Source organism: Condylura cristata, unplaced genomic scaffold (genome assembly GCF_000260355.1).
Source record: "Condylura cristata isolate star-nosed mole 26May11 unplaced genomic scaffold, ConCri1.0 scaffold00012, whole genome shotgun sequence".
Taxonomy (NCBI): Eukaryota; Metazoa; Chordata; class Mammalia; order Eulipotyphla; family Talpidae; genus Condylura; species Condylura cristata.
The window spans coordinates 19,993,232-20,015,571 of NW_004567113.1; the positions used below are offsets into that span (position 1 = coordinate 19,993,232).

The following is a 22,340-nucleotide window of genomic DNA, read 5'->3' on the forward strand; positions in this document are numbered from 1 at the left end:
CGGCGGCAGCGGGGCTCGCTCGGCCTCCTCTCCTCGTGGAATGGTGCGAGTCTGCGACCTGCTCCTGAAGAAGAAGCCGCCGCAGCAGCAGCACCACAAGGCCAAGCGTAACCGGACTTGTCGACCCCCCAGCAGCAGCGAAAGCAGCAGCGACAGCGACAACAGTGGCGGTGGTGGAGGTGGCGGCGGCGGCGGAGGTGGCGGCGGCGGCACCAGCAGCAACAACAGCGAGGAAGAAGAGGACGACGACGACGAGGAAGAGGAGGTTTCTGAGGCAAGGGCCTGGTTTCGGAGGAAGGAGGGAGGAAGGGACTGTGAGGGTAGGGGCCGTGGTGGGAGGGGACCCGAGCGGTGGGACTGACTCGGGTGGGCTTATCTACCCTGGGGGCCAGGCCTTCCACTGCCCTCTTTCTTTCCCTGGCCTAAATCGTGAGGTGTAGATATGTGGGGGAGGGTAGCTGACACGTGGGGGTGGGAGGACTACCGACCGAGTCCACAGAGTTGGTGAACACACGTTACCTTGGTGTGATTCACATGGTTAAAGGATGGAGGGAATTAGTTGGATGCCCTCTTTGCACACCCGGCGGGATCTGCCTGGGGCCAGGAGGGCCGTTTCCTGGGGAAGGTGCAGAACCAGAAAGGGAAGGGTCAAATAGCTAGGTAGAGTCTCTCGGGGAATGGTTAGGAGGTTGGTCAATTTCTCACAATTGCGAGGTGGAAAGGAACTGTGTGTGGAGGGGGGGGGAGGTAAGATTGTAAAGTACCCAGAGCTAAGTATCTGTGTGTGTGAGAGACACGTGAGAGGCTGTACTTTTCCATACAGTTCTGCTGCAGGATTTTTTGTTTGTTTTTTACGATTATTGTGGCAGCTGAAGTAGCCTTCACTTCCTCCATCGCTCAAAGATTTCAGATGAATTGATCTTATAACCATATGCATTTATATATAACTTGGTGGGTGGAAAATATATCTGATCCTTACATGCACATGCACAGACATTTTCAAATGCTCCTTATTGAGGAACAATTAAACTAGGCCCTGCTGTTTTTCAGATAATAGGAGGCAGATCAAGGGTCTGATTTGGAACCAGGCTTAGTTGTGAGTTGGAATAGGCAGGCCTCTTGGTTTGTCCTAGTGATCTGGTTTCATAATAACTTTATAATTTTTTCCTGGGTCCACAGACAGGCGGCGTTGCAGGACCTTATTCTTCAAAGAAGACCATATAGCCAAACTCAGTATAAAACATACCATACTTACAACAGAGTTAGTCCTAATAGTTATCAACTCTTTTGTTAACTCTCTTGTCCACTCCCTGAAATGGAAGCTAGAAAACCTTGATCTGGAGAAAGAAGTTGTAACTTAAGGCAGCTCTAAAGACTGATTATAAGTTTAGTTATAAGAGTCAACTGAGTTGCCCAGAAGTACCTTTTGTTGTTTACTCTCTTCCATAAACAGGGCTTATCTTGGCTTTGTTTTAAAAAATTTGAATTATTGAATCTTGAATTCTGTTTGAATAGAGAAAAACCTTTTAAAGAGTTTGAGACTTGTCTTTTGTAAAGACTAGATTCTCTTATCTCAGACTAAATGAAATTATATAGGTAGAAATGTAGTAGCTTAAGTATGTTTACCAAAAAGACGGACACTCCCTGCTATTCCATTTTGTCTATTGAGTCCTAAGGATAGGTTTGTATCACAGATTTTCTGTTGACCACTTTGGATGTTTCAGGGTAGTGTTGCTCATTACATTCAAAACAATGAAGAGTGGATGTGACAGGATCCTTATTTCCAGTAAAATCTACAGTGATAATTTAGAATCATCCAGTTGTATAATTGTATGAAAATTACTTCAGAGATATGTATGAAAAATATTTTAGACATAACCTAACCCTTTTATTTAAAAAAATAAGGAAAACAAGATCTAGAATAAACTCATGGTGGGGAAAGAGGTGGCAGAGTTTTCAAATTGTTCAGACTTGTACACGTTTTATAATAATTTATTTCCTTGTATACTCTTCCTGATCTCTTTGAAAAATAGACAGTGAATCGCAGGGTAACACAGGCATACAGCTACAGGCAAAACTCAGTTTTTTAATTCTTAAGAGTAAAGGGACTGGTTTGGAACATAATCATAGTTGAGTGGGGTACCTACTAGAACATTGTGCTGTAAACTTAAAAATATTCAGGTAATTTTGTCCATTAGAATTTGGTTTGATAAGTAAAACTTAGTCCTTCAGTCATGTAAAACAGCCTTAAGTTAGTAGGTATGTTAACTATGTGAGTCAGATTTGTTCACCTTTGAAATTGGGAAGATATATATTCACCTTGATAAATGAGGGGAGTGTTTGTTTTTAAAATGCTGTATTCTGTCTTCTACACAGTGGTGTACAGTAGGTTTGTCATTTGTTGTGAAGATAAGGCAGAAGAAATAAGTGTAAAGAAAGTACAGCAGTTAAAAATAAATCTATACAGATAAATGATGAGGGATGAACAGACAGAAAGAACTACAGTTTATCTCTGCACCTGCCTCTATTGCTGACCAAAATAAGTAAATAAGCCTCATAGTCACTGTACACTAACTAGGTGAGTTATGCAGTTTTTCTTTTAATTAGCCTTTTGTTGATATGTCAATGAAAGTTTAACATTCTGGAGTTAGAACATCTTGTAATACTCAAATTGTATGTAAGTCCTTTTTATTCTGGCTAATATGAGTCTTATGATTATCTTTCCAATAAAGATCACCAAAAGGTAAAAAGGGAATAGGAAAGATTATGTAGGGGTACCTAAGATGAAAATGTAAAGGATACATTTACAAAAATATACACATTTGCTATAAAGAAAAGCTCACTAGGTATTTCTATCTACTAAAAGAGGAGAAGTGGAAGCAAGGAGATTCAGTGTTAAGAAAGACCTTTATTTCAATATTGGAGGGAAAAAATTTTTTTAAACCTTAGATATAGTTACTGAGAATTGGCTTTTCTCTTTCTGTTTCACACTAGGATAACCATGTTTAAATTTGCGTAGCTTCAGATATGCCTGAAACAAAAAAGAACTTTACTCTTTCCTCCCCTCATTTGACCTAAAAATGTATACCAAAAATTGAAAAACTACTTGATTTTCTTGGCTTTCAGTGGATGACTGAGCAATATTGAAAATTGAAGTGTATTTCTGAACATAAAAGCCATGATACACTTCTTTTCAAATTAGGGGATTGAATTAAATTGCTTACTGAATATCACACGGAAAAAAACTTTGAAATTGAAAGAGTTAATTTGGGGAATTACTTTCAGTTACATTTTTAAATGTAATTGAGTGGCATTGTTTGCTAAAGTACTACTATTTAGAACAAATACAGTAGGAGTTAGTTGATCTGAATACCATCTATTTTTATAAGTAACCTAACTTTAAAAGACAAACCTAGTTAAGAGATTTTAGACAAGGGTAGCCAGTGAATAAATTAGTCCTGATTTATTCATTGACTTTGAAAGGATCTGAGGCCAGGGAGTTTCTGTTTATAGACATGAAAACAGGTACAGTTGAAAATGAGAGAGTAAAGGAAAATTATTACACAAATAGATCATGTTTCCTCAGTTTCACTTCCAAATCTTTTTTGTTTTTTTAATAAAAAAAATGCTATTTCAAGTTCCTTTGTTGTGGTTATAAAATCTCAGATTAGCACAGAGACATTTACTTTTTCTCCAGTTTCATCTTTTCATTGATAGAATATTTGTAAACTAGATGTTCAAATTGTTGAAATCTTGATTCTGTCTTAATTACACTTCTCTCTGACACAGTAGTTGATGAAAAACTTTTACAGTGACTAACTAGTACCTACGGAAATCAAGAGATTTCCCTTCATTCTTGTGTCCTGGCCTTTGAAATAAATGAAGTTTGGATTTCAAAAATCTTTCAGTTTCCTAGGTAGTTGTTCTAATGAGGGTGATCTTCTATAAATAATAGGGGAGAGTGTAATATTGAGTATAATATCTGTGATATTGGCATTTTAGAAAATGTTGATACAAAATCAGATGGTATAGAAGATAACTCTTTGCCAGTAGGGCAACCACTGAAGATAAGTTGGCTACCCCAAACTTGTTCGGAAAAACTCAACTGAAAAACAACAACAACAACAACAACAAAAAACATAGCTGTATCTATAATCCCCTCATCTAGAACTTAATAGTACTTAGCAAAATAAAACGTTACAATGAAAACTACCATTTCTAGAAAAAGTAATATGCTTCTTTTTGCCTCTCAGAAGTTTTACTTTTCACAGTTATCTTCCTTTGTTATAAAGCTGTTTTACCTTTTAAATGGGATATACTAGCTTGGGATCTGGATAGGCTATGGATACCCTGAAATCAAACACAAGATTTTGTTGAAGGTGCTTTTTATTTATTTTTTCTTCCTCCATAAGTTGATAGTATATGTGTGCAAAACTTTCATTCACTATTCAGACAGGTCAGTGACAACATCCTTTCTCCTACCTTACTATTTTGAAACATTTTTACTGCAGTGATAATGGGGAATCCAACATTTATGTAGATTGCTTAGATTGGGAAGCTGTGTCTAACTAAAATAACGGAATGGAGAGGCCTATTTGTGAAGTAGGTAGTCTCTCTTGTAAACTAGCACTGTGCCTATTTTCTTAAATCTTTATATCTGCTTTTTAGTTATTGAAGCAGTTTGCATGTGGTCTGCTGTTGATATGTGTCAGAAACTTTCCTACCAAAGGAAAGAATCTTTTCCCCAAAATAACCACCCCTCTAGAGTAATAACAGAAAATAATCAGAAATTGTGGATGGGCTATAGGAGACTAAAAAATGTGTAAGAAAGGCAAAAAGAAAAACTCCAAAAAGCCCAGAATTTTTTTCTTAATCATCTTAGTATCTTGTCTCTGCTAGATTCTCTTCTGTTTTTTCACCTCAGCTAGATTTTCATGTGGTCAGATCATTGGAGTAATACATATTTCATTAATATTTCTTTTTTAAACGACTTAATTGTGGAAATATTTGGGACTTCAAGTCTTAAGTTAACAGAATGTTGCATCTATTTAAGTGGACCAAAGTAAGATGCTTTAATTGGGCTCTATTAGACTGCTTATCATTAACTTCACCAGCCTTATCTGAGTTATTATTATATTTTTGTTGTTGAATAATCATCAAAGAAGCACATTTTTGACTCCCGAAAGTTTAGAGGCTTCATTTAGACTGCCTTTGCGAATATCCAATTATATACCATCCAGTTCATTAGGAGAACAATTTTTAGGTCCTTGAGGCTCTTTGAATTTATGACAATAGTTTATTCTGCATTTTTCTAAAGATGACATAGTTAGGAAATGTGAAAGAAAGAGTTCCTTTATAATTTTTCCAAATTTCACCATTGTTACAATTTTCACATCTTAATGGTTATGTCTAGTACCTTCTGAAAGGCCTTACGTTTTTTCTTAGAGCCAGTAGGGGGCGCCAGCATCCATGGTAATCTGTCAAATCTGCCGAACTTCTTTCATTTTAGCCTCTAGAAAAAAATAAGTTATTAGGGAATTGTAGATGGTGGGCAAATAATAAATAATCTTCTGGTCCCTGGAGCTTTACTTATCTTGTTACATCTGTCCACTTTCCACCCCAGATTTCCATCCCACACTTATGATGCTTAACCTTTTTTTTCTTGGTCTTGAGAAATTACTTATTTCCAGAAGAGAAATGGAATTGTGAAGCCATATAGCTGGCATTTTGTTGTGATTTATAATTTGAGGTCTTCATAATTGAAATGGGACGTAGTAGTTTTTTTTTTTTCCTCCCAAGAATGCCATGAACTTATAATTAATATAGCTTAATTACTGAAAGTATAACTTCAGGTTATCTTCCTGTCATCTTCCAAAAAGGATTCTTAAATATTACCTGATCTTTTACAAAAGGGTCAACTTTTAAAAGAGAGTCAGGTATAGAAGAAATGTGAAGATCATAGTACTTTAAGAATTTCTTGTAGACCCATTATTATTTAGTGACATTATAAACAGTTTTCATGTATGATGAAATCTCTCCCAATGTATCGGTAAATATGAATGAATAGTGTTGATGGTACTAGGCAATGAGATAATTGAAAGCAGATTGAAAATGTTAAATGAATGCTTACGAGTTGTGAGGTAAATTGTGCTTTTTTGGGGAATGTTCTGAAACAGTATGTGTTTTCAGTAAAAGTTTAATATTGAAGTAGATTAAAAATTTATTGGAGATAACCAAAATCACAATCTTTGGTTAGTGCCATGTTCATCAGCATGAAATGATGATTAAACCTAGGGAACTTCTAGAGCAGGATAGTTTAAAAATGGTTAGAGGGCTAGGAGAAGGTAGAATGTATGATCTTAGAATTTACTTAATGTATATTACTTGTGAGGTATATTAATGTTATTTCAGTTTTGAAAATAAACTCATTTCTCATTTCCTGAGAGTATATGAAATTAGAGACTAGACATGACTAGACTATATGGAACTAATCTATAGTGATCAGAACTTAGTCTGTCAGAACTTAATCACTCTTCCAAACTATTTTTGGGTCTCATTTAAAATGTCTTTATTCTCCCATCCCACCCCTAAAAGAAAGGGACAGTGAAGAAATAAAACCCTATCTTAAAATTAATGGCCTAGATTTTTACTCATGGATTGTGTTTTAACTAAAGAACCCTTTATTGAAAAGTATTTCAGGTGGATATATAGAAAAATTAGTCTATTTGGATTTGAAGTAAACATAACTATTTTCCTTTTCTCTTTTATCACCCTAAATCTGAAATTGTAATGGAAGCGAAAGCCTTGTTTGTGCTTTACCAGCTCTATTTCCAGTTCAGTCCTTGACCCCATTATTGTCTCTTGATCTTCCCTATGCCATGTTTCTCTTATTTTTTACATGAAATTAATAGCAAAAATATTCCTATTGAAAAACCTTTGGTGTAGCTCTTAGTAGTTCAAGATGGCAGTGTAGGATTTATGCCTTTCTACTCTATAGCATCTTTGAGTCACCTATATGTGACTGTTTTCAGTACATAGTAATCTCAACCATTTCCTTGCCAGTGATTATGAAAAGATTAGTTGTATTAAGTCATAGTACATTTGTTGAGTTCAGTGATTTTTGTACATGTTGTAGATAGTAAGCTTACATATCTGAAAACAGTGATAGTGATAGAATTCTTTTTTTTTTTTAAAGACATAACATTTTTTTTTTTAAAGATTTATTTATTTGTGCATACAGAATTGGGGTACAGGCCAGAGGCTCAGGGGCGGCGAGAGGCCTCACCAGAGACAGAGTGGGGAGCAGGACAGGCAGATCGACGAAGTACACTGCTGAGGGGAGCAGCGGGCGGGTCAGGAGAGGTCTGCCACACCATGTGGTCACCTCCGGGGCAGGCGGGAATCGAACTCATGCGGAAGCGGCTTTAGATTCTCAGTGCAGTGCTTTAACCCGCTGCGCCACCAGGGAGGGCCTAGAATTCTTTTTATGATATTTTAAAAGATAAATAGCAACATGTATATTTTTCAAAATTTACTTAAGCATTATTGATATCTACTTGAAACAGGGTTGATAAAATTTATAGAAACATTTCTAGCTTCATAAAATTTAAATTGTGTTGAGATAAAATTAATGATTTTAAAACTGAAGATGATTCTAATATCATGTAATTATTTTATTTTGGGAGTCCATTAATTTTGAGTATAACTACTTTTAGAAGTGGTCTTACAGCAGGTATCATTTGTTTCTGTTTTTGAATACTAGTAGAATAGACATGTTTCGTATGTATCTTTTGAAATATTCCTTTTTTTTTATTAAAGATATTTTTCTAGATTATTCTTGACAAGTAAATTACACCAAAGAATCATCCATTCTTATATTACCCTCAAGATTTTGTAGTTAGAAAAGTATCTATATTAGTATTACTTGCGGTTGCTACAGGTACAGATGTCTTAAACTATGAGAAATTGCATTATAGAAAGTGTAGGGTGTGATATTAAATGTCTTTTGAATTGTATTTTAATATTTCTGTAATTAAATGTTAACGAACACATATTTTCAGATAATTTCACGAAGGCAAATAGGCCTAAAGAATAAAAATCACTATACTTAAGTTCTCCAGATTTAATCATTATTATTTGCAATTGTCTTCATTCTTTCTTGATAGGTAATAAATTATTATACAGAACAGACCTTTTACTTAGAAATTACTAAGTTTTATTGATGTGCATTCGTAACATATTAAATGAAGTGGTGAACTTTTGGATGTTGATTTATATATTTAACTATAAAAATGAGTGCATTCTTTCTTCTAAGAAAAAAAGTCACAATACATAAGGTATTTCATCCCACTTATATAATAAATGCTCCTTACAGATTGGTGTATACAGTGTTATAGTTTCTTTCTTGGTGTGAGAGAGACTGAGTTTCTGAGACAGCAAATTAGGATGTCTGATTTCTCATTTATTATGAGTGTTCCATAACACTATGAATGTTCATAATTTGATCTTTTAATGTTCTCCACATCCTTGCCAACATTTGTTGTTGCTAGTTGTTTGAAGATGTGCCATTCTCATGGGGTCTTCACCCCAGTTTTAAAAATTATTTTAAAATATTTTTTCTGATATTTCTGTATTTTATTTTCCAACGATACGGATATCTTTTTAGATACTGTATTTTATTGTGTCAATTTTTACTTTTCCAGTAACATTTGACCAATCAGTAGCCATTGACCATTCCTCACCACTTAAAAGTGCTATCCTCTTTGCATATTTAATACCATCCTCTTTTTCTATTTACCAGCTGCATTTTCATGGTCTTTTTTTTTTTTTTCTTGAACCTCCCTCACTTTATATACTTAGACATTTCACATCTCATTTTTCAGTCCTACTTCTTAGAAGATTTCATCTTATTTATACTAGTTTAGAGGTGTAAACTCTCAAGTTTAATTTGAGTCTTTTTCAGTACATGGTTGAACCTTCTGGCTGCCCCAATATTTCTACAAACCTTCCCTCTAATTTGTAATTCTTTTCCTTTCCCAAGATAACATATAATCCAGTTCAGTTACTATATATTGCTTAAAGTGAAGGATACCTATATAATGATCATTCCTTTTTTTTTTTTTTTAAGATTTATTTATTTATACATACAGACTGGGGTACAGGCCAGAGGTGCAGGGGCGGTGAGAGACTTCACCAGAGACCGAGTGGGGAGCAGAACAGGCAGATCTATGAAGTACACTGCTGAGGGGAGCGGCGGGTGGGTCAGGAGAGGTCTGCCAGGCCATGTGGTCTCCTCCGGGGCAGGTGGGAATCGAACTCATGTGGAAGTGGCTTTAGCTTCTCAGTGTTGTACTTTAACCCGCTGCGCCACCAGAGAGGGCCATGATCATTCCTTTTAATTCAGTCCCAAAATTTTAAGATAACATATTTCTCTTTTGTACAGTTGTGAATAGAAGTAATCCTAATGCAAACATATTTAAAGAAGGAAAGAACAGGAAACACGTAATAGTGATTGTTCCCTATTAGTAATGGATTTTCGGGTAGACAAGAGAAGATGCTGCCCTAGCAGCATACTTCAGTCAGCTATGCTTTTGTTACATGGGAGAAATCATCTTTTAATATGTGTGTCCTTCATTTTGTTCTTGGTGACTTTTCCTTGTTACCTTCCTTAACCACATCTGAGGTTGTAGGAATTTGAGAATTTGACATCTCTGGGAATTGTATAATTTATGCAGCTCAGTACAGGATGGTATATAGATGTAGGGGCTGCAGGGTTATTAAGAGTTCTGCCATAGGTTTTTATAGCCAGTAATGTAGTTTCATGGTGAAATTCTGCGAAACTTAATAGATTTCTAGTCTGTCTTCTTTAACCATGTGACATTAACTATATTGAAAGATCTCATTTAAGTCAGTTTTTGAAATTTCTAGGTCTTTGTATTAGGCCTACTTTTCCCTTGGCTACCTTAAAGGCAACTGAAATAATAGGATTGGGTGCTGTATCAGTGAACATGAAACCAGAAAAACAGAATGAGTAGATTTATATGTTAGTTCATTAATTTATTTATTATAAGGAATTGGCTTATACTGTTGACAGATCTGGCTAAACAAGTTGAAATTTTTTTAAGGTGGGGAAGATCTCAAGTAGGCACGCTGGACGCCATTGACATATGTTGAAGCTATTTCTCCATAGGCAGTCATAAAAGTAAGATCCATTGAAGGAAGACAATTATAGACTCATTTGCTAGTTAAGAGTCTCACTTTACAGAAAGAAATTATTCTCTTAAGAGTTTACCTGATCACCCAAAATTAAAGTTGATTAGGCATTTTAATTATATCTGTATACCCCCCTAACTCCCACCACTGCCAGTAGCACCTAGATTAGTGTTGAATTCGATTTCTGAAAGTATTCCCCAAATGGCTGCTGACCACCCTTCTTCTTGGTCTTATTAAATTGGTACACAGAAAGGCATGACAGGTGGGAAAGTAGCTCTTAACCTGATCTTCACTACTATCTACCAAAGAGCATGTGGGGTCACAAAGTTATCCTCTGTATTTGGAGTGCAGAAGCAACTGCTCTTCCCAACATAAGAGACCCCAAATTACTAGATTCTTAGTGTTTGCACTGAGAGATTTTTCTCTCAGGTGGCCTTGTCTTCATGATTATCTCTGCTTGGAAACTTATTCTTAGCTGAATTTATTTTTCAGCAGCCAATACACACCAATATATGAGCTTTCGTAGCTGCTTTTCTTGGAGCTACATTCTGTGTTTTCACCTTTACTACAGGCCAGGGGGTTCAACAGATGGTTTGCTACTTCATGACAGAAGGAATTAGCTTTTCAATCTGAGAGGTGTCTTCCACGTTGGTGTCTTCTGAGCTTTGTCAGAGCTTTTAGGAATTGTTTTATTGATACTTCTGTTTTAGTGATATATCATATACTGTTTGTATATGATGGATTTGAACCAAGACACTCCAAAATACATGTGGTTCAAGTAAGATAAATTATGTGATACTCTGAGGGTAGTCCTTTAAGTCATGCGTACATCTAAGATTTTCTTGTTGTGATGTTACACCATCCGTCATCCTGTATGCCCAACATAGCCATTAGCTGCTATGGCTACTGAGAACTTAAAATATGGCCACTTATTACATTTTAACTATTATAATTTATCTAGTCACTTTTTTTTTTTAAAGATTTATTTATTCGTACAGAACTGGGGTACAGGCCAGAGATGCGGAGGGTGAGAGGATTCACCAGAGACAGAGTGGGGAGCAGAACAGGCAGATCGAGGAAGTACACTGCTGAGGGGAGCAGAGGGCGGGCCAGGAGAGGTCTGCCACACCATGTGGTCGCCTCCGGGGCAGGCGGGAATCGAACTCATGCGGAGGTGGCTTTAGCTTCTCAGTGCAGTGCTTTAACCCGCTGCGCCACCAGGGAGGGCCTATCTAGTCACTTTTATCTAGTGGCCAGCATACGAGAGTATCATTACAGAAAGTTTTGTGGGACAGCTCAGCCTTAAGGTGTTGACTTAATTTATATAACTCCTAATCAGACTTAATGAGCATCACATTTATGTTCAAGCTTGTTAATGGCTAAATTGTGTAGTGCTCCCCTCTCCCCCGTCCCCTTTAAATTCATGGTGAAACTCCAATCCCCAATAACTCAGAATGTTATTGTTTGCAAAGGTAGGGCTTTTAAAAAGATAATTAAGGTCGTATTAGAGCATATGAGTAGGTCCAAAACCAATCTGACGAATTTTGGCATAGTAAGAGACAAAAGGAACGTAGACACACCAAGGAAAGGCCATGTGAGGCAATAGAGCAAGAAGGTAGCTATGGCTTTAGGACAAAACAAACTAGCTGGCACCTTGGCACTTTGATCTGGATTACTAGCCAGCCTCAAGAATTGTAAAAAAATGGTTATTGTTGCTTAAGACTCCCCCCCCCCCCCGTCTGTTGGGTTTTATATGGCAGCTCTATATAACCCATGAGAAATAAGAAACAGAAATGTGAGCACATGTAGCTTCCCTTTAAGAAATTGACCCAGGAGTTGCAGGTGTCACTTCCTTTTATTTTCAGTTGGCCAGAAATTCATTATATATCCATATTGAACACCTAACTTTTGCTGTAGTCATATAATCAGACAGAACTTGTGCAGATTTATTTTTCTAACGAAAGGAAATGCTGATGTTGAGGCCTAATTAATGTCTTACACTGGTAACAGTTGAAAGTTTACATTGTTCTTATAACTAACAACTCAAGAAATAAAAATCACCTGTTTACTAAAATAACTCCTAGCCTAGTTTGGTAGGTCACAAGTGCATTTCTGAACCAGCCATTATCACTGGAAAAGATTCGTTGTTAAGGGCTTGGTTATGTCTTTACACCCCATCTGGAAAGTTGATTAGGAGAGATCATTTGAACCTGAAACTTATGGAATGGTTTTCCAAATAAAGAGTACTCCAGAGTTGCCAGAATGGTGAGGCGATGAGTGGAAAGGGAAAGAATATTATATATAAGACCTCCAGAGAATGCCTTGAAACTTCTCACCACTCTCCATCCTTGCTAATGTCTCCTAACACTGGCTACTAATTACCGTGTTTGAACTTACAGTAGCCTCCTAATTTGACCTCTGGCTCTCTTTTGTCTCCCAGTACATCTTTATTTTTCTTGCAACAACTAGGCTAATCTTACTGGAAATAAGTTACTTGATTTTCCATTGCTTTTGGGATAAAACATAAACTCCTAGCTTGGCATATGACTGTCTTTATTGTTGTATCCTTAGTTCATTTACTGTCTTCCAGTCTTTTGAGCTTTCTGTTCTTAGAACATTCAGACTTTCTCAGTATCTTTTAACTTTCTTTTTAGGTTATTCTTTCCTTGGCTCTTTTTTTCTTCTCATCTTTTAGATTTCAACTTAAATATCCTTTCCTGTCCAAGATTGCTGGAAGAAACAACCTACTCAACCCTCCACAGTTTTCTTCTCCACCCTGTAACTGGGTTAGTTGAACTGGGGTGAGAAATAGGAGCCCTGTTGTTTTTTGATCGTTTTATTAATGTTAAATGCTTCAAAAATATTAAATATTTCAGTGGACCTTTATCTTTTTCTTATTACTAAGAAAGGGATTTGTGGTTAGTTGAATGGATTTGAGTGTTTTAACATTTCCAGATTCTTAATAGCTGTTTATTTATTCCTGTGTTTCACGTCAGATTTCATTAATAGGTTAAAGCTTTTGAAATTGTCCCTTTTTTGTACATCAGAAGTCATCAAGTATCTGTGCTATATGGTTGAGTCTAATAAGGTTAGTATTCTTTGATGTTTCAGAAGGCATTTTTCCATCATAGATCTTATTCATTAAGAGTTTGGGGTATTATACTTTTAACTTGGCAGGTGGCTTTTGTAAAGTGTCATAAAATATGCTATTGAGATTTTGATTGGAATTGCATTGAAATTGTTACTAATTTGGGTTGCAGCGATACTGAGGATTCTCATTCAGAAACAGCATGCCTCTTTTTTTTTTTTTTAAAGATTTATTTATTTGTGCATACAGAACTGGGGTACAGGGCAGAGATGCAGGGGCGGTGAGAAGATTCATCAGAGACAGAGCGGGGAGCAGAACAGGCAGATTCATGAAGTACACTGCTGAGGGGAGCAGCGGGTGGGTCAGGAGATGTCTGCCAAGCCATGTGGTCACCTCCAGGGCAGGCGGGAATCAAAGTCATGCGGAAGCGGCTCTAGATTCTCAGTGCTGTGCTCTAACCCTCTGCGCCACCACGGAGGGCCCTCTTTTTTTTTTTTTTTTTAAAGATTTATTTATTTACTCATACAGAACTGGGGTATAGGCCAGAGGTGCAGGGGGGCTAAAAGAGACAGTGCGGAGCAAAACAGGCAGATTGATGGATGTACACTGCGGAAGGGAGCAGTGGGCGAGACAGGAGAGGTCTGCACAACATGTGGGTCACCCCCCTGGCAGGGGATCGAACTTATGCTGAAGTTGCTGTAGCTAATTTCGTAGTTCTGCGCTTCAACCTACTGTGCCACCAGGGAGGTCCTGCCTCTCTTTTTTAATAACCTTTGTTTGTCTTAAATAAAATTTCATAGTTTTCATATAGGATTTGCACATTTCTCATGGAGTTTACTCTAGGTTATATAATAATTCTTACTACTATTGTGACTGGCATATTTCTTATTGTACTTTCTAAAGAACTATTGTTAAGAGTAAAGGAACTTACTCATTTAGATATTTTGATTTTGTGTATATGACTACTAACTGAATTCTCATGTTAAATCAGTTTATTTTGTTGAGTTTTCTGACTGAACTGTTATTGATTCCAATGAATGACTTTGCCTTTTAACTTTTTTTTTTTGTATTTATATATCTTGTTTGAATCCCAATGGTGGATAAAAGACAATCTTTGTTTTAAGGAAAGTGCTGTTATTGTCATAGTTAAACAATGCATATGTCCCTTACTGATTGTGTATGTCTCTCTTGGCTTACTGAATATCAAAGATATATATTGAATGCATTTTTGGCACTTACTGAAATAATTGTTTCTCCTTCCTCCATCTATTCATATAATGAATTGCAGTCATAAAATTTTCTTATAACTTGTGTGTTCACTACTTAGTATGATATAGTTAGTATTTCTTTACCACACTTTGTAATTAATTTCAGTAATGTTAGTGTACATTTTCTGTGAAGATTATCCGTTTTCATTTTTGTTGGGAGAAACTGTTATCTTTCTTTACATGAATCTTGTAAAGATTGTGCTTTAAAGGTTTAATTTATGTGTCCTTTTTTTCCTTTTAGCATTATATGTTGCATTTTTAACCACTTTTATGTACGTACACTCATACATATACATACATTTATTGCCATATTATTAATTACAAAGAAGAAAAAAATATTGGGAATACATATCCTTTTCTTTTATCTCCTTTTCTGTCATAATAAAGCCAGACTATGACTTCCTGAATAGGTTTAGCAGGTTATTCTATAGTTCTAGATAAAATGACAAAGAACCAAAGATTTCACCATGCTATTTCTAAATCTTACAACTTTTAAAGTATATCTCTTAACTTTCTTTATCACTCTTCTACCTTTTTTCTTTTTTTACCGGCATCCATATAACTAGCTACTGTATAGCCAGTGATTCTCTCCATTATTTAACCTAGCTTTCTGGGTTCAACCCAGAATCCAATACCTGAGATCTCTTACAAATCTAAGTACTAAAATATGTTTTTAAGTTGTGATTGTTCCTTAGTATGTTTTTGGCCTTTTTATATGTTAAAATTCTTACCTATTTGAACTTTATCTTAGCTCCTCTTGTCTTCTATGCCAAGATAAAAAACACAGCTCTCTTATTATAGCTTTTTATCTTTGGTGCAAGTGAAGGTCCTTTAGTATTCCATGTTGTGCAATAGAACAGATTTGTGTGGCAAGAGGAACCATTCACTGATTTAAGTAGCATTGGATTTTAAGATCCAAACATTTTACTCAAATGTTACTAACAAGTTTTCCAGAAAATCATAATAAAATGGCAGTCAGAAAGAAGGGTTAGATTCCAATTTCATTAAACCCAGACATGTGTGCATACTTGGCAATTTCTGTGCCGCACATAGAATTGTATTCTATTATGTAATAACTCTTTGTCTTTGCATTTCTTTTGTTAGTCGTTTTTCTTTTGAAAAAAGGAAGGTAATGTATAGAAAGTGTTAAATCAAACGGGGAAATTGCTTTTGAATCCTGTGTTAATACTTTGTGATGCTGGGAAAGTTACTACTTACCCTCAGTTTTTTACAAGATTGATTTATTTATGCATACAAGAACTGGGGTATGGGCTAGAGATGCAAGGGGCGAAAAGATTCACCAGAGACAGAGTGGGCAACAGAACAGGCAGATTGACTGAATACCTGCTGATGGGAGCATTGGGCTGTACAAGAGAGGTCTGCTTTGCCAAATGGGTCACCTCCCTGGCCAGGGATGGAACTTAAGGTGTAGTGGCTGCGGATAGCTTCATAGTGCTGTGCTTTAACCCTTTATGCCACCAGGGAGAGCCCTTGACCTCATTTTCATAATCTGTGTTGTAGATTATTTTCTAATGAATGGAGATACTTTATGTATCTAGTCCACTTTCATATATGGTGGTGCTACTTACTACTTATTTGATATTTTCTGGATTTAATTGTTACATATAGTTCATGAATGTTGTTGCTCTTTTTCAGCCAGGGTCACTTTTTTTTTTTTTTAACTTTTTTCATGTTTTTAGTTAAGAGTCTGATGAAAACTGTGGATCTCTTCTTTCCTGGAATATATTTAAATACATATACATAGTGTGTAACACTTCGTTTAGTGTTCTTGAGGCATAGATCTAAGACTCTTTGGTAAAGAGAATTGGATTTCATCTTCTATTCATTGAGGAGTTTTATGACCTGTGCTTGTTAAAGAATTCTTTTCATTACTTCTCAGTGATCATTCCAATTGCTACAGAATTTTTCTTCCAAGGGTTGCTACCATGTCAGAGAGCGTTCTTTGGATAATAACAGATGAGAAAATTTTGTATCTCTACCAGTCTTTCCTCTGTTCTTTTTCTTTTCAAAATCATTAGAATCTTGATTTAGAAAACAAATTAGTGAATAGGTACTTGATATTTATGTCTGCTTTTTCCCCCTCACGGTGTAAAGGACATTTTGTGCTGTGATTTATTTAAGTCTACAGCTGTTTTCTTATATGTTTAATAGCCACCTACAAAACTTTCATTTGATTTCTTTAAGCTTATTTTACAGTTATTACTCTGACTTCTAAATGTAGTGAATCAAGCACATTTCTAAACTTCCTTTCTTCCCAACATCCCACTTAGATTTTTTTAAAAGTTAAAACTAGTTCTGAGTAACAGAAATATTGTTGTTATATTAGTCAAACTACCTTAATCAAAAGATGTGATTAACTCTAACTTTGATGTGTGTTTGCATGTGTATGGGGAATGAAGATCCAGTGTAAGCATAGATAGATCCAGATTTGAATGATCTCATTAGTACTATTTCTCAACATTTTTTTAGACTCTCCATCATCAAAGGGATATGGATATTTTAGCCAGAACTGGATCATATGGCAACTCCTGTAGAGTCTGGGAAGAATCACCTCCACCCATATTCCATAGGATATGTTCCCCATAGATGAGGGATTATATTACTGAAAAAAAGTGTGGGTAGCAAGCATGTTAAGAAGTACACTACAGGTACCATCAAAGGACCAGAAATTTTGAAGAAGATAGAAAGTTCATGGGATTGGATTGACAGCAAAATGTCAAGAAACTGGAACCCAAGATACAGGAGCTGTGCTCAGGTTTTCCTAAGAGAATCCTGGAAATGCTCCAAGTTTGGAGTCAACCAATACATAGAACAGTAGTGGGCAGTTGGGTAATGATCACAAATTTTGAAGAAGTATTTTCAAAGTGGTGCTGCGTTATTTGGGCCTTCTTCCTGCCCTTCAGTTTAATCAGCTTTGTTGCACTGGTTACCTGCCTTGGGGCCTGAAGTCCAAGAACTATTCTCTAACTAGACCAGCAATTCCATAGGGCACCTACTGAGATTTGGAAGCTGCAGGGGAAGTAGAGGCACTATATGTCAGAGAAAAGCTGTTCCAGCAAGCTTGACTTCGTGTACAGATTCCTTTCTGGGATGCCTGCTTATCCATAGGCAAAACTCCCTAAATAGTAGTTATTTTTCCATTTAAGGAAGAAAGAACTCAAGAAAACAAACTTGAGCAACCACAGGGAAAGTCCACACTTGCATTCTGTACTTGCTAATCTTTCATTTGCCAATATAATCAGGAATAATAAGACAACTGAGGAGAAATAAGAGGATGAAAGAGGGTAAAATGAATAAAAGATCAACTCATCTCAGATAAAATTCAGAATTAAATGTCAAAGGAAAAATGTAATTGATTTTAAGATTTAGGAACCTATTGCAGTATTTAATAATAGTTTCACTGAAAAGGGAGCAGAGAATCAGAAAAGATTTTGACAGTCATAAAGATTTAACTGCATAGGCTAAATAGCAATTTTGCAAGCATCAAGAGTTGTTGATTTGGAGCTAACGAGGAGGGACTCTGTTTATGAAGACAAACAAAAAAATAGATGTGGAAAAAATGAGAGAAAATTAAAGAGGGATGGAAAATACATTACAGAGTTTTTACATCAACAAACAATGAGTTCTATAAACAGAGAACAGGAGTGGCGATAAGGAGAGCACAGTGGAAGAAATCATTGAAGAAAATTTTCTTGAGCTGGAGAAAGATGAATTTCAGAGTGAAAAACCCATCTTTTACCAAGCAGGATCAATGGAAATCTTCATCTACACAACCTGGTAAAATTTCAAAAATTCCCAGAGCGAGGGAATAAAAATTGGAAAGTAAAAGGCTGCTTAGCAACCCTGTTGAATACTTGAAGACACTGTAGCAGTGTAGTCACTACTTGGGAGAAAACAGATTTGAGTCTATATTTTAGATACTAAGCCAACTCTGTATGTCATATGAAGATAAATCCTTTCTTTATACTTGCGAGAACTGTATACTTATATGAGGCTATTTCAGATACTATATTACAGCAAAAAATATAAATCCAATATAGAGGATATAGTGGTAGGGGATTGGAGGGGAAGAAACAATGGTAGCTGCGGTGACAGTTTTGGGCCTTCAAAAAGAACTAAAGAAAACAAGAAAATTCAAAGTGTCATATGTGTAGAATACATAGACAATTACATTTCAACTAAAAATGTCTAAATGACATGAAATTATTTTCCTTCAGTGATTAGTACTTAGTCATGTTATAAGTGTATTTAATTAATAGTATTCTATAATTAGAAATCATATAATATTAAGATAATATAAACTAAAACAATATAACCTGTAAAACTTGGGAAAGGGGTAACAAAAGAAGGATTAATGCTCATCTCTTTAATAGGCATTTATCTTATAATTGGCCAAGCAAGAAATAAAAGTAAAATAATGTTAAAGCTAGGATGGCTACTACTAGCAGAGTATAACAGTGTAACAATATATTGCCATTTTGATACTTGTGCCTAAGAGCATAAAAGCATCTTGTACTCCTTTTTTTTTCCCTAAAGATTTATTTATTTATTTATGCATGCATGCATACATACATACAGAACTGGGGTACAAGGCAGAGGTGCAGGGATGGTGAGAAGCTTCACCAGAGGGAGAGTGGGGAGCAGAACAGGCAGACTGATGAAGTACACTGCTGAGAGGAGCAGTGGGCAGGTCAGGGGAGATCTGCCACGCCATGTGGATTATCTCCCTGGGCCAGGGATCGAACTTGCACTGTAGTGGCTGTAGCTTGCAGTGCTGTGTCCTAACCCATTGTGCCACCAGGGAATGTACAGCATCTTGAACTTTCATGGCCTTTTGCTATTTTAAAACATCGTGTGTCACATTTATAATATTTAAAAGACTGCACGTATCTATTTAGTTAGATAATTAGATTAATTAAAAAGTGACATTCCAGGGTCAGATGGTTTTCAGAACTATTTGGGATAGAAATAGTGAAATGTAGGAATATATTCTAGGAAATTGGAAAGTTGCATATGTGACTTTTTATGTAGGAGGCATAATTCTAACTGATTTACTCTCTGGGATTTGTCAAATTCTTGATTCCTTCCTATTATTTTTGTTAAATATTAAAATTTTGGATATATGGGAAAATTCTAAGTCTTTTCTTCCTGTAATGCCTCTGAATAAGTCACTATTTTCTCTGATGTACTGATGAACAGAATTAGAATCCAGGTTTGTCCATAGAGGAAGCTATATAACAAGAACCACAACTACTAAACGTAGGGTGTGTCTTCTGGAAGAGCTAGAAGGAAGGTGGAAATAAAAATGACCTTTTTATGTCTTCAAATGATGGAGCTGATCATTTATGTCTCTAGTGAAGCAATAGTTGTTAAATGAAAGAATCTTTCTTTGATGTCACTTCAGCTTAAACATAAGTTGTCATATTCTTTATGTTCAACTTAGGTAAAATGGTACTTGAAAACTTAAAGAGTGCTGCACCAGTATGGTCTTTAAGGAAGCAGATTTCTAATTCATGTTTTTCAGATTCTGAAAAGATAAGTTAAAAAGATAAGTTCTTACGCTGTTACATGCCTTTAAGTATTGACGTGTAAACTGCAAAAGACCCAAAGACTAAGTATGCTAGCTATAATGATTCTACATGAATTGTAACATAATTTTCTAAGCAAGCTGGAGTGCTGAAAAGTCAAGTCATTAAAATGTATTTTTTAAGAGAAATGCTTTAAAAACTAATCTACTGGAAATAATGGAATTTATGTCAAGAGAGGGTTTCCTAGTGCACATGCAAAAACAAATATTAAGTATAAAATTACCTTTGACAGTTCAGTTATGTTTCTTATTTTTTTTCTAAGCTTGAAGTAATAAATATTAACTACTTTCACTGGGAGACAATGGTCTGAATGTTCTTAAAGAGGATAGGAATTGGCAGAGTTTCTAAAAATACTTGAGTCTCATAAGAAGAATAAAAACTGTAGGTTAACTTTGTTAAAAAACATACTGGTACTTTTTACGCAGAGAACTTGGTACATATTGCCTTCTGTTTTCTTATGTTTCTGCTGGATATTTGGTAGTTTCAGTGTTGTGGTTTCCAAGGAAAACACATATTTGGTCATTCAGATTACTACAATTTAGAAAGGTTAAGTATTTGGTTTTTATTTATAGTTCTTGGCTCAGCTCTTCCACACAAGCCTTGAAATTTCGTGTGGAGAGTGATAAAGGTGTCTTTTGTTATATGAATGGGTGACTTTCTCTAGCACCTATAGATGGAGCTGGTTACTTATAAGAGCCTTGTTAATTACAGGCTTGGAATGTGGAGTCTCACCCCCAGGTGAGAGGGTTTGCAGTATCAATTCAGTTGCCAGTGATGGATGATTTAATCAATCATGCTAAGTGATAAACTACCATAGACGCTGAAGAAGATGAGAACTTCTTGGTTGGTGAATCTGTGGAAATTTGGAGGGAAATGTTGCTACCTACAGGTTGGAAAGAACCACAGTCTCATGAACCACAGTCTCATCCTTGGCATCTCTTCCACTAGCAGTTCCTGAGTTTTTGGTTTTTGTTTTTTGTTTTTTTAATCAGTTATCTAGTGAGTAAACAAGTTTCTGGAATCTTTGTGAGGAATTCTAGAAAATTAGTAGACCCTAAGAGGGATTTGTGGGAATCTCTGAGTTTATGAGCAGTCAATAAGAAGCATAGGTAACAATCTGAGCTTGTGACTAGTGTGGGAACCTCTAATCTATAAACATGGATTAGAAGCACAGGTAAACAGGCTGGTGTCTGAAGAGGTGGGCCATCTGGTAGAGAGTATGAGAATTGAGTTGAATTTTCAGACACCTTTTTAGGTGCCCCAAAATTGCTTGTGAGAATGGGAAGCCGTGTTGCAGTTGTTTCTGGGGTCCCTATTCAGCAGTAAAACTGGATAATCCAAAATCTGTGGGGAATTGAAAGTACTAGTAATATGCTTCTAACATAATGGAGTTGTGAGATATCTTTATGATGATCAAAGGAGGTAGTTAATGGTTATATTGAAGCATGTGTGTGCATTTGTATGTGTGAGAGTATTGTATTGGAATCTTACCTACATCTACCTTAGGAACTTTGGAATGTCATGGTTATGCTCTGAAATTCTCCTTGTGTGAATTGCCTTAAAGATCCTATATCTGTGGTCAGGATGAGATTAATAGAAAAGGGATGCTTCTGTTTTGCAATTTTTGATTTAGCCCTTGGTAGCTGGAGACAGTTTAATCTACCACATTTCTTAGGAGATAAAGTTGATTTGGGGCAAAATAATATTTGTTATGAATAAAGTAGTCTAGAGAGACCAGAGTGATTGGAATTTGCTACCAGCAACTCTATACCATCAGCGCACTAAAAGAACAGCCAGTGGCAGCTATGAGATTCTACAGCTACTTGGACAGTTCTTAATATGTTGATTATTTCACTATGCCTTTGAAACTATCTTAAGTGAGTTACCTGGAGCTGTTGCTTCAGTCCTTAGTATTGGGCAATTCAGTCCTTCAGAAAGGTGGTTGAAATTGATAACTACAAAAGTTAACTCTGGATTTGGATTTAATTGTATTTTTATCAACAGTCCCTCTTTTCTCCCCACTACTGTATGGAGCAGTAGGGAGAGGAGAAGATTGGCAGGGAGCTGTGGGGGAATGTATGTGATATATTTCTTTTTCTTAGTAAATAGTCATTCCTTTGGAGCAGCAGAGTTAATGTGTTGATAAATTTAGAGTGCTGTGCT

At 36.0% G+C, this 22,340-nt stretch overlaps 1 protein-coding gene across 2 annotated transcripts in view; it reads left to right on the forward strand.

Annotated features, from left to right (window-relative positions):
• Window positions 1-7: 7 nt before the first annotated feature.
• The window catches only part of ANKRD17 (ankyrin repeat domain 17), a 136,359-nt gene continuing 114,026 nt past the window's right edge, over window positions 8-22,340 (forward strand). The window contains exon 1 of one of the 2 annotated variants that reach the window (XM_004681223.1): window positions 8-274. In XM_004681223.1, coding sequence (XP_004681280.1) covers window positions 41-274 — 234 coding nt within the window. In that variant the 5' untranslated portion in view covers window positions 8-40. The remainder of the gene's footprint in view (window positions 275-22,340) is intronic. The other variant, XM_004681222.2, reaches the window with a different exon arrangement.